This window comes from Canis lupus, chromosome 22, assembly GCF_048164855.1.
Source record: "Canis lupus baileyi chromosome 22, mCanLup2.hap1, whole genome shotgun sequence".
Classification (NCBI taxonomy): Eukaryota; Metazoa; Chordata; class Mammalia; order Carnivora; family Canidae; genus Canis; species Canis lupus.
The window spans coordinates 13,252,874-13,266,238 of NC_132859.1; the positions used below are offsets into that span (position 1 = coordinate 13,252,874).

A 13,365-nucleotide genomic window follows, 5' to 3' on the forward strand; every position below is an offset into this window, starting at 1 on the left:
TCATTCTCTCATCTCTACCCTGTTGTTTTCTGGATGTATTTGTTCCCCCATTTCTTTGAGAACCCTCTGTCCTTTGCAGTATAAACCAGTTCAGCCTTATTTGTACAGTAAGACCAGGAACTAAGACTCCAAAGCCGAAGCTTGCCTAAACAGAGTGGGAAGGGAGGGTCCATGGTGTGTGCATTTTAAAAAATTTCCTGTTAAACTAAGAAAATACATGGATGTGCTATATGAAATATTCTTTTCTCCCCAGAGACACTTTTTTCAAAACTTAGGATCTATTTTAACATATGCCTTCTTGGGAACTGCCATTTCCTGCATCGTCATAGGGTAAGTGACATCCGGAACTCCTGTTCCAGGTGGCTGGGGGGCCAGTGATCTGTGGGAGGAATCTCACTCTTCCTGGACTCACACTGCCAGGGTGAATCGTCTACCTTTTTCTGTATATCACATCTTTACACATTTTTCTGACTCAATTCCAAAGCTTATGTGTCTTCTGACAAACACAAGCCTTCAAATCAAAGCAAACTGGAATTAGATTGCTGGCTTTGCTCTGTGAGTTTTGGACCTCTGACTTAGGGAATGTGGATAATTTGGTTTGAGTTATGTGAAGCACATTGCATTCCCCACCTTCTTTTTTTTTTTTTTTTTTTCCTTGAATAATGCAGGTAAGCACACTGCATTCTTTTTTCATCTTCTTTGCAGGACCCTACCTGTATTTATTTGCAGGAGTATAATAGTAGCTATATGTCAAGGGTTTGCTTTATAAGTGGAAGTTTATAAGAGACAGCCTGAGACAGACATTTATAAATATCAGCAGAGCTGCTTAATGCTGGGATGGCTTTTCAGTTAATACACTATAGAATGCAGCCTTGTTTCTTTCTCACTATATTTTATTTGTTATGTTGCTAAGCCCCCAAGTCTAACCATACAGACTCTGGCTTGCAGCTCACCACAAAGCAAAATATGATGCAAAATCATGACGCCAATCCAATTCTCTTATAATCCTATCTAATACGTTAAATCTCCACTGAAGAATATGTTTAGCTGCTATGACTCTGATGGTGTGGATGTCTTAAATTGTCTGATACAGCCAACTCTACCCTTGCATTTTACTGCATACAGCTGTTATAGCCCTAATGTAAGAAGCTGAAGCTAAAAACACATGTTCCTCACTTATTCAGTTCTTCCCTTATGAAGTATTCCATGTATATCACTAGAAAACTAAGGAGGTATCATTACTTGGACAGGGGAGTGGGCGGGGGGCGGGTTATGTTGAATTCTCTGTTAAATTTTTATTGATTCAAGCCTAGAATGACTCAGGCTACATTACATGAAAATGTCCAGCATAGTTAGGGCAGTGAGATAGCTAAAGATTTTAGTACCTGACGGTAGAGGCTTGCAGGAATATAGATTAAGTCTGAGCACCTAAGAGGTCTTTAAACTATGGCTGAGAGGCAAACATGGATTTTATCCTTCTCAAAGAATGTTTAGAGGAGAGCTGTTCTATTCTGTGGGTATGCCATAACTAAATATTCAAATTTCAAAAGTGGCAAGAGCCTTAGAGATTCATGTATTAAAGCCCCTTGTTCTGTTCTATTCTGTGGGTATGCCATAACTAAATATTCAAATTTCAAAAGTGGCAAGAGCCTTAGAGATTCATGTATTAAAGCCCCTTGTTCTGAAGATAAAGAAGGTAACATCTTGAAAATTTAATCAGTTGTCTTAAGAAATATGTGTGTGAATATATATATATATATATATATATATATATATATATATATATATATATATATGGCCATGGTCAGGACAGAATTCAGACTTTGGCTCCTGATTCAGCAGGTCTTACCATCATCCCCTCTTTCTTTTGGAATTCCTGTTCATCCCTCTACATTGTTCATATACATTGACAGAAGGCTCTGAAATGTCTGGACTCTCAACAATGTGCATCAGTTTGTAGCAAAGATTGATGATTAGCAGTTCTATAATGGGATCTGAAATGTATAATGGATCTAAATTTTCTAAACTTGTGGACAATGCTGTTAAATTATGGAATAGTCAGTTTTCATTATTACCCTATTTCCTTTGTCTGATTGTAAGTATACTTGAGTATATTATTTTATGCAATATGCTTTCACCATCATGAGAATTCTATAATCTATTTTTTAAAAGGAGCAACAATGTAGTGTGTGTGTGTGTGTGTGTGTGTAACTGACTTTTCTAAAAACATTCAGTTCAGGAGATTTGGTAAAATTCATTTACTGGAGCTGATAACCTCTTCTGATTTTAAGGCTGCAATCAATGATTTTTGATGGAAAGTGATTTGAATAAAAGTATAGCCCTGGGAAAACTTTTACAACCCTTTGCTTTGTTCGAACTGGCATAATCTGAACAACAAAAACTTGTAGGACACCTTCCTAATGTGGGTCATTAAAGTGCAGAAGGGATAGGTAGTTTGAAGATTTTAAGGTCTTATTCAGCAAGGTAAAAGAAACCATTAAAGAACTTTAGTTTGAGGGTGACAAGGTCAGATTTATACTTAAGAAAAGTCATTCTGGCAGTTGTGTGAAGGAGAAATTTTAAAGTGGGGAAAAGATGGCAGCCAGGGGACAATTTAAGAGGTAATTTCCATAAGCCAGGTTGAAAACTGTAAGGGCCTGGCCTCAGACAGTGGCAGTAAAGATGGACGTGGAGTCATCAACATGTTGAAATCCTGAGAGATAATGGAGTAATCCGAGGCAAGTTTATGGAGTGAGAAGGAAGTTACCTGGGCAACAGCATTATCTGAAGAACGGGAAGAGATAACCACAAAGGACTATGAAGTAATGGGCCCAAGATATAGGAAGAAAATAGGCAGGACATGTGTCTGGAAGTCAGTGGAAGAGAGAAAGGGAGGGTAGACAGTGTCTAACACAAAGAGGTTAAATGGGACAGGAATTGGAGTATCTGCTGGATTCAAACCCTAGGAGCTGTGATTTGTGATTTCACATTCATCCTGTGAGCAGAAGTAAAGAAAGTATTGGCAACTCCAGTTGTTTTGGGTGCTGTGTGATGAGAAACAAGAATTTATTTTTATGCTATTGTTCTCCAGATACAATTTCAGAACTTCTGAAGGAAAGGCACAAACTTGAATTCAGGCCAAACTGACACTTTGGCAAGTTAGTGATTCTCATTGTAGGAGTTGTTCAAACACACACTCAAGCCTTAGAAAATAACTGGTTATACTTTCCTAGTAAATTAATTAATTTTGATCATCAGATTCAATTAATTAGTTGTAAGAACAACACAACAAACATTCATTGAGTGCTTGATACATATGTAGCATGCCCTTTTTTAAAGTACATGGATTATTTAATTTAATCCTCAAGATAACCCTATTTAAAAAAAAAGATTTATTTATTTATTCATGAGAGACAGACAGAGACACAGGCAGAGGGAGAAGCAGGCTCCATGCAGGGAGCCCGATGTGGGACTTGAGTCCAGGACTCCAGGATCATGCCCTGGGTGGAAGGCAGGAGCTAAACCCCTGAGCCACCCAGGGATCCCCAAGATCACCCTATTAAGTAGATACTATTATTACCCTCATTTAACAGTTGAGACATCTGAGGTTTAGAGAGAACACAGTGTAAGTAACAGAGCTGACATTAATAACTAAATAGTTTGGCTCCAGAGTCAAATTCTTAATGCCCAAAATGTGCTTTACTTCTATTTATTATCATTACTGAAAAAATAAAATGTAAAACATTAAACTAAAAAATAAAATTGAATACATCAGTCAATATTCACTAACATACCACATGTTTCTTCACTAGCCCCATAGGAGTTCTCACAGATATGAAAGATTTTCATTTGGGAATCCCATTCAAAAGGAATTCACATTTTTAAGAGGTAAAAGGAATGCCTGGGTTTATGCAGGTATACTCATACTTGCATGAAATGGGCAGAAGCAGAGATTCAGGGCAGCCCTAGATTGAACTGAGAAAAATGTCACAGAGGAGGTAGATTCTGGGGAGTCACTGAGTGGAGAGGGATGAGGTAGTTGGATTTTCTATGCCTTCAGGTACATTAGTCCTGGTGGGTGCGGGAACATTGCATCAGATTCAAAGCTGGAAGGTAGGTTTCGTAAGCAGCGTAAGAGAGTGTAGAAACTAAAATGCTGGAGAATCAGCTGACAGAGAGCAGTGAAGCCTGGCATCAGGAATTTATGAGAATGTGAAGGCTATGAAGAGTGATTTGGGGGCATGAATGAAAACTGAGCTAGTGGGCCGTGGTCTTTTGTAGGTAAAGACTGGATTGAATCAAACTACAGGTTGGTTTTAGATCTGGACTCAGATGCTTTATAGGAATTGAGGTCATTGGGTCTGTTTGAATGAAGGAAATTCATAGTTAAGTTTTATTAACCTCACATAATTTCAGAAATTAGATGTAGACCATCTTTTATATTTCATGAGAAAGTTCAACAATACGACTTCTGGCAATAAAATCAAAGAAACTTTAGAAAAAGTTTAATTTTATTTATTTTTTTTTAGAAAAAGTTTAATTTTAATTTGTTTATGTTCTTCAAGAATTTAACCACCTCCCATCTTACCATTTAAGAAAAATCTTAGATACATCTCTGTTTTTAAATAAAACCCATATATTTAAAATATTTCTCTATTCATCTCCTCCACGTTTGGAGACTATTCCTTTATCTTTGGCCCTATGTCTCTACCCTTGTGTATGACACAGATGTATCATCACAAGGACAACCTACCTAATGCTTCCTGTCAGCACATACATTTTGTCTTTAGAACTTACTATTTTCAATGAAATGCTTCTTTAAGAGTAATGAAAATTACATTGTTTTAATTTTTCTGTTAGTGAGGAGTTAAATTCCATAATTTCAAAAATACTTGGAGAAAGGAATATGGATCTAAATGATGAAGAATGAGGTGTTAATTTTAAGAATAGCTTACTTTTTAAATTTCATCTCATGTGCCAGACACTGACCTATGCTTTTTACAGACATTGTCTCATTTTATTATCACAATGCCTCTGTGAGATAGGTACTATCATTAACCTTACTTGACATGGAAGGATGTTGAGGCTGAGATTTGCCCAGGATTGCACGATAAGTGAATGGTAGTAAATGGCAGATCCAGTCTCACTTCAAAACACATAATCTTAGAATCTCCTTATCCTGCTTCTTTTCCTAATATGATACTTTACATTTCTATAGTGTTTTACTATTGGTAACTATATCTGTCAGACAGACCATATCTTCAATAATTTCACATTCTTACACTTATCATGGTGGCTGACAATTATAAAAAATCTGAATAGTTAAGAATGAGCAATAAAATTGCAAAGTAGAAATGGTACCTGTCTTTTCCTAATGGAGGTAGTTAGAGGGATGATATAATTCATTTTACTTGGTTAGAATTGCTGGTCTCTGGGTAACCTGGATTCATAAATGTGAGGTTGTTTATATTATTTATCTTCCTCTGGAGTATTGATTTTCCCACTGGGGTGTTTAAATGCACACCACAGAAACTAAGCCTCACACTGCCCATCTGTCCATCAGGCATATGAGTGAAGGGGCCTCATGGAAGCTCTTGCTTTGCCTTCTGGTATCATCATGCCTGCTGACCTGGGGACCTTTAGGCCTAAGTACCCTTGGTGCTGGTTGTGAAATTACTGCTATTCTATTCTTAACTAGGATAAAGTGTGTTGAGTGTTAGTATTCTCAAAATGCTGATTCCTAAACCTGGAAGAAGGAACACATTTTCTAGTCTAGAGTCAAAACCTGAACAGGTATGGTTCCTAGATGGAGGCTAAGGCATACCTCAGTTCCTTAAATTCTAGCCCTGGAAAGAGAATGATTCAAGAGAGTTAGGAATTCTCTTAACCCAGAAAACATGGATCTGAGATGATACAGAAGGACTTTAAGGAGTCAGTGAGCCCCTTTAAATTCCCCATGAATTTTTCATGGGAGAGGGTCTGCACAGATTTCACTGTTAATTCAGATTTTCTAGGAAATTGCTATCCACAAACACAAAGAACTAGTATGTTTTTAAGCGCCTGAGCAGAAGTAGTTGGGACAGGAAGGATTTTACATATTGCCATATTTAATTAGAACTGAGGAAGTCTCTAGGCTGCATTCAGGGGAGTCATAAAGTCTGGAAATATGCATACTATTATTTTATCATGTATTATAATATAGTAACAATAAACCAGTTATTATGTATTTGTCTGTGTTCCCAGAATCTGTGGCCATCCCATGTATATACCTAAGGGTGGAAATGCCAGGTGGTAGGATCTACAAATGAACATTTATTTTTACAATGTAATGCCAGATCATTTTCCAAAGCAGTTGTATCAGTTTTTCCTCTTAGTTTTTTGGCAATCTAATAGGTGTGAAATGAAATTATTGTATTGTGGTCTTTATTTGTAGTTCCTTGATTCTTAATGAACTTGATTATATTTTCATATGATACTTGCTCAGATTCTTTTCTCCATTTTCCTGCTAAATTGTTTTATCATATTTTCATTAATTTGCCACACTTTTTATGTTTCATATTTCATTGATTTGCCATATTTTTTTATGTGTCAACCCATATTCAGCTATATATGTTGCAAGTATTTTCTCCTACTTTGGTCTTGTGCTTTTACTTTGTTCATGATGTCCTTTATTAAACAGAAGTTCTGAAATTTAATGTAGTGAAATTTATAAATTTTTTCTTTTATGGGTAGCATTTTTATGTTTTGCTTAATAAATCCCTTCCCACCCTAGAGTTAGAATCGTATTTTCTTCTGAAGTGTTTTTGAAGTTTTGCCTTTTACAGTAAGTTCGTTTTCTGGAACTGATGTTTTTACATATGATATGAAATAGAAAACCAATTTTTCTTTTTCAGATGGGTAACCAATTATTCTAACATCATTTATTGTCTAGTCCTGCCATTCCCCAGGACCTACTATGCCTCCCGTACTATGTACTGTGGTTTCTTTCTCTAGACCCTTAATTTTTTCTGGTTCTGTATTTGGTCTGTAATCCATTTCTGCACTACTGTCTCACTATCTTAATTGCTATAGTTTCATTATAAGTCTTTGTATCCCATAAGATAAGGCAAAAAGGATACTCTTCTTCAGGATTACATTTTATTACTTTTTAGCTTGTATAAATATAAGTATATATCTAGGAATGTATAATTTTTAAATTTATAAATATATTCTTATATACTTTGTTCATATTGATATGCCTTATAACTCTGTTTCTTAGAATTTTCCTTAGGGAACAGTTTGCACATATGCACTAGGAAACATGCATAAAAATATTTGTAGCAGCATTGTTCACAATAGCAAAAACTTGAAAACAACTCATACTCCACTAAAAGGAGAATGAGCAACTAAATCTGTATAACATGATATTACCCAGCAGTAAAAAACCATGAAGTAATGTTGCTTATGATAGTGTGGATGAATCACAGATTCAACAAATCCAGTCCCATAAGACTACATGTAGTATGGCAAGATTTTTATAATGTCCATAAATGATGAAGATTAAACAGTATTAAGTGTGCATGCATGTAGGTGAGAAGGCATAAATGCATTTGTGTAGTAAGGAGGGGAATTAAAAACAAAAATTCAGGGAAATGGTTATTTCTGGGGGAGAGGGAAAAGAATGGGATGAAAGAAACACGTAAAAAAAGAAAGAAGTTGTTAGTAATATTCTGGCTCATGGATTAGAGTGTGTTTTCGGGTGTTTTATATAATTTGCATATATTTTCTATATATTTTCTTGCATGTATCAATTATGTTAAAAAGAAAATAAAAGAAAAAACAAATAGAAGGTGCTATTTAAAACATTTATAAAACTCTGCTTGATTATGCTGCTTACTTCCATTTCTGGGAAACACTGATTCTTTTATTGTTTCTCTTTGTGTGTTTTAATAAGAACAACTCAGTTTGGCAGGCAGTAACAGGGAGGCAAAGGCGCCAAGAGTGTATTTGCCAGTATCCCCCTGGTTCATTCTTATCAACCACAAAGCCCTATATTTTTCTTCTCTTCTCTCATATATCTCCACCTTCTCTCTTCCTTTTCCTCTCCCCTTACCCCCTCCCTCCCAACCATGTTTTTCTCACCATCCCATGAGACAATGTCTGGGCTGCTGCTTCCTGAGAGTCCATTTTCAGTAGGCTGCAAAACAGCAGAGCTCAGGGAGGCTGTGTTGAGTCAGACTGGAAGGCCCCATGTCTCCTCTGTGCATTCATTTATTCTCTAGATTCGGAGCTGGCACAGTAATAGCTGTCACTTGTGTCAAAGAGAAAAATAAATACACTGCTGCCCTGACACAGCCAAATAAGAAAAAATAATCTCTAATCTGTCAAGTATAGCCCAAGCTGCTTAGCAGTGTGGTTTCTCATATCCATATCACAGCATGTATGGGCTGTATTTCTGGCAGTAGAGAGGAGAGTGAAGTTTTTGACGAGAAGAAACAAAAGGTAGGATGGAGGGGACTGTGGAGAACATCAGAGAAGTAGCTTGGAGATAAAGGAGTTGTCAGAGCCATATGGATCTTTGCATTAGTCACCTGTCTAGTTCTACTATCACACCCGTAGATGTCAGTGATAAGAATGACAGAACAGGACAGAAAAAAATAAATTCTGAAAGAATCAAGAAGGAAAGCCTATAAAACCTAACTCCAAATTAAGAAATGTTGAACATCATGCAGAAGGAAAAAAAATTAAACTGTTGAGGCAAAAAAATAAATGTACTAATGAAAGAAAAAATGTATGAGAATAATTGAAACATACTCTTTCTGAAAAAAAAAAGAATTTACTGAGAAGTCTGATTATTAAATAATCCCTACTAAAAGATTCTAGCTGTAGTATTCCTTTGAAATGAAATAGTCAAGTCTTGGAATTTTCCAGATCACTTTCATTCTTCAGCACTGTCAAATTAAAAATTTTTCTCAATGTGTCCAAAATCTGATGGAAGAGCTATAGTAAATGTGGCCCAGCTTTTACACACACACACACACACACACACACACACACACATACACACACAACCACCACCACCACACAACCCCCCTTGGATAAAAGATAATCAATTATCTATTGCTTTGTAACAAAACACTCCCAAAACTTAGTAGCTTAAGACAACAACCATTTTATTCACAATTTTGTGGCTCAATAGTTTAGGTTGCACTCAGTTGAGCAGTTCTGTGGTTCTCACCTTGCGTCACTTATGTGACCACAGTCATCTGGTGCTTGACTGGGATTAGGTAGACCAGGATGAGCTCGCTCAGATGTCTGGTGGCTGATTCTGACTATTGGCTAGTTGATCTGGGGACTCAGCTCTGTTCTATGGAGCCTCTCATCTCCCAGGAGGCTACCCTGGCTTTTTCCCATAGTAGTCTTAGGGCAGCAATCCAAGGTGATAGGAACAGAAATGCAAGACTTCTTAAGGTCCAGTCCCAGAAGTCACATAATATCACTTTCATCATGATGTATTGGTAAGATTATCATAAGAGCAGCCAAGATTCAAGGCATGGGGATATAGGTTTCAGCTCTTGATGGAGAGATATGATGAAGCCACATTACAAAGGAGTATGCATACAGGGATGGGAAGAATTATTGTGGTCATATTTGCCACATATTTGTGGTCTACCACTGGAAGGAATTATAAAATATCTTCAGGGATTTCAAGGTAAGGGCTTGCAGTAGCAAGAGAGATTCAGAACCTGGAATAAAGTCTATGGCTACAAAAGAAAACGATGGAAAATCAAGTCAACCATAGAGAGCCTAACTCACTGGCTTTCTCTGTTAGGCTTCCCGATATTCTGGAAGTGGTAATAATGAATTCCTAGCCTGATGACTTAAGTGACTTACTAAGAAATATCTTATAATGCTCTATCTAGGTTTCGATATAAAACTTTTATGGAAAGATATAGATATATAAAGCTCAAAGGAGATAAGGTAGAGAGAATGAGTCACTAATATTTTATGCTACTAGGGGACATTCATGGAAAATTGGCCCTTGCTCAGATAGAGCAGGCAATTATGGAGAAGTTTTGTTTAAGTCGGGAACTCCAGTTGCTCTTTTTACCATAGTGATGCAGAGAATGTAGAGGCGGAAATGTGGCCATATTAGTCATAAATGCAACAGTATCTCTGCTGAGGGGATTTCTTCCATGGCTACCCTTTCCTTGTCAAGGGCTATCACATCAAGCCTGGTTTGCATCCACATTCATTTGGCTGGTGGTGGTGTTCTGGAAAAGAGGGTAGCTTTGGAGAGGGCAAAAGCTTGATCCTGGCAGCTTATTCACTTTGCTTGAATAGTTTAAGAAGAAATAAGGTTAAGGAACTATGCCACATGGATTTTATTCCACCCTTCCAGGGTCTTGAAGAATTTCTTAAAAATGGAAGCCAATGAGTTCTTCACCTAACCATAAACTACATTATCCAAACTCTCAAACTTACCTGTGTATATTCCTCCCTATTCTCCATGATCTCCCATCCCTAGGGGTAAACCTTATCCTGAATTTTACTTATAGTGTTTCCATGTACTTTGGAGCTTTATAAAAATATTATTGTACTCTTTGTTGTCAAGCCATTCACTTTTTTTCCACTCATGACTTTTTTTAAAAAAATCCACCCATATTTTGGTTTTCAGCTATAGTTCATTCACTTTTATAGATAATATGCAAATATGTGAATATTCCACATTGTACCTATTCTATGGACAGAGTTGCTTCCGTCTATGAATATTCCTGTACAAGACCCCCGGGGCCCATGTAAAAAGATCTTTTAAGTAATGAATTTGGAATGGAATGTGCAACCAAATTGTTTTCCCAAGGGATGTCCCCACCAGCAGGTATAAGCATTTCCATTGCACCAAATCCTCACTAATGCTGACTTTTGTCAGACTTCTTCATGATCAATTTCTCTAGCCCTGTGACAATACCATCCTATTTTAATTATTATTGCCTTTTAGTAATTAACTCTTAATACCTAAATCTTACCTCCTTCCCTACATTATTCTTCATAAGTATCATAACTATTTGGATGTTTTTCTTTTATTGTAAAATTTTAGACTTATCTAATTTTTTGACTCACCGTGTTGGTATTTTGATTAGAATTGCATCAAATCCATAGATTAGTTTAGCGAGAACTGACATATATATGATACTGCCTTTTTGTTCCTAAAATCTGGTGTCTCCCTTTTATGTTTCCTGTAAGTCATTTAATAAAAATTGAAAGTTTTCACTCTAAGAGTCTTGCACAACTTTTATTCAGTTTAATCCTAGGAATATTGTATAATATTATAAATGGTTTCATTTTCAACATTTTGTTTTCTGAGTATTGCAGTTGAGCAGCGTGATGAGTAAGAAAATGGCCCAGTTCCAGGTAGCCTGGAGCTTATAGTCTATGAAGGGGGCAAAAGTACAACTACAGTGAGTCTGAGCAAGAAGTGAATGGTGCAAAGAAATAGAGTTGGAGGGTCTGCTTGAAGGTAGGGTCTGGTGTGGTAGGAGCTACAAAGAGATAGGTAGAAGGGGCTGTGGGAGCACACTCAGGGGCCAGGAGGAGGCTTCTGGGGAAATGACTGCTAACCTGAAATCTTAAATTTATTTCAAAGGAGGTAGCCAGGCAAAAATCTGGGAGATGCCCTTTCAGGCAAAGAGGATAGCATGTGGGAGGCTAGTAGCAAGATGGAACTTCAGTCCTGCCTTTTGTCAAGGGAGACCAGACCAAGGACAGGAAGCAGTGTGAGATAAAGATGGTGGAGAGGGAAGTTAGATTCTGAATGTAAACCTTCTTTGGGAGTTTGGACATGGTTCTGTAGGCTTCAGGGTGCTAAATGGGGGAGATGTATTTTCTAAAATGTCAGTCTGACTAGAATATAAAAATGGATGAGAGGAAGTTGAGGTAGTACGCAAGAGAACAATTAGGAGGTGATGTTTGTTTAAATCCAGAGACTACTTGGTTGGAGCTGAGAGCAGATGGGGAGATGCAACTGACAAGGCATGGCTATTGAACAGATTTAGAAAAATAAAGGCCATTATGAGTGATTATCCACTTTTTGGCTTTAACCATAAGGTCACTCTGCATTTGACCGTCAAATCTGATACAGTTTGGATCTCATGTGTTATTCTCTTCCATCCCTGTTTTATGTTCCCTAGTAGACTTAATCTCTTAGTTATGCTTTTTTAGTAGGAGTTAATAAGAGTTCGTGTATTGCCAAGTGATCAATGAATTAATGAGATTTGAGAAATACCTATCCTTTCACTGGCAAAAAGGTAACAGAAATAACAAAAGTTACAACAAAAGCTAGCTTTTTTGGGTCCATTTTCTATGTTCCTGGCTTTGAACTTACCATTCTGCATTTATCATCTCACTTAATCTTCACAACACGAGTAGAAATAGATACTTCTATTATTGCCTTTTTTAAAAATTAGAAGTCTGAATCTCAGATTGCTTAAATAACTTCCAAGGTGTGACTGACTCCAGAGCTTGTATGCTACACTCACCATTGCAACTTAAATTACATCCATTGACCTGCAGGAACAGCACCTGGAACTTTAGAAAGGTAATCTTAGGTCTCAACCCAGACTTCCTGAATCTTAATCCGCATATTACCAAAAGCCCTAGATAAATTTGCTATTCTATCCTCCCAAACTGATAGAGAGGTTTAATACCTTGCTTAGTATTTAGTAAGGACAGATTTATAAGAATCAAGGTAATTTTAACCTACGTTTAATCTATATTATTCAGGTATCTTTGAAACTAAACCAAATCAATTATTTTTCTATTTTGCATCTACAAGATTAATATGTAAATCTGTGTCCATGCACATGTCCGGGTCAAATATTGTATGTGTATTATGTAGAAGATAATTGGAAGAATTCTGTCAGTCAGGCACACAGAGCCGTCAATGAGAAAAGCCCAGTGTTCTGGTCTAGGGACTTTAGTACTACCAGTGGGGGAGGCGCTCAACCTGATTTAGCAATTACATTCTGATGTCATTAAAATGAAATGGCCCCAATAAAAGGAATAGAAGTCAATCTTGACTACAATTCTGAGATGCTTTATTGCTCTATCTTACCCTTACTTACTAAATCCCACTGCATGAGAGGTAGCTATAAAGGTTTCCAATAGGCAAGCTACATTATCAACAGAATCATGCATATGAAAGATGACGTAAGTGTTTTAGCTTCAGTGAGTAAGTGTAATCTTGAAGGTCAATGCTACTGGATCATAGGTACCTACGGTCGTTATTTCCATATGATTCTTGACTCTTTTTCCTGCGGTTGCATTCTCTTCCACCAATATGTAAGTGTGATTTTAACATCTATATGAATTTGACCTGATTTTCACTGG

At 36.9% G+C, this 13,365-nt stretch overlaps 1 protein-coding gene across 11 annotated transcripts in view; it reads left to right on the forward strand.

Annotated features, from left to right (window-relative positions):
- The window catches only part of SLC9A9 (solute carrier family 9 member A9), a 655,912-nt gene that overhangs the window by 164,554 nt on the left and 477,993 nt on the right, over positions 1-13,365 (forward strand). For all 11 annotated transcript variants that reach the window (XM_072792384.1, XM_072792386.1, XM_072792387.1 and 8 more), the window contains one exon: positions 254-330. In XM_072792384.1, coding sequence (XP_072648485.1) covers positions 254-330 — 77 coding nt within the window. The remainder of the gene's footprint in view (positions 1-253; positions 331-13,365) is intronic.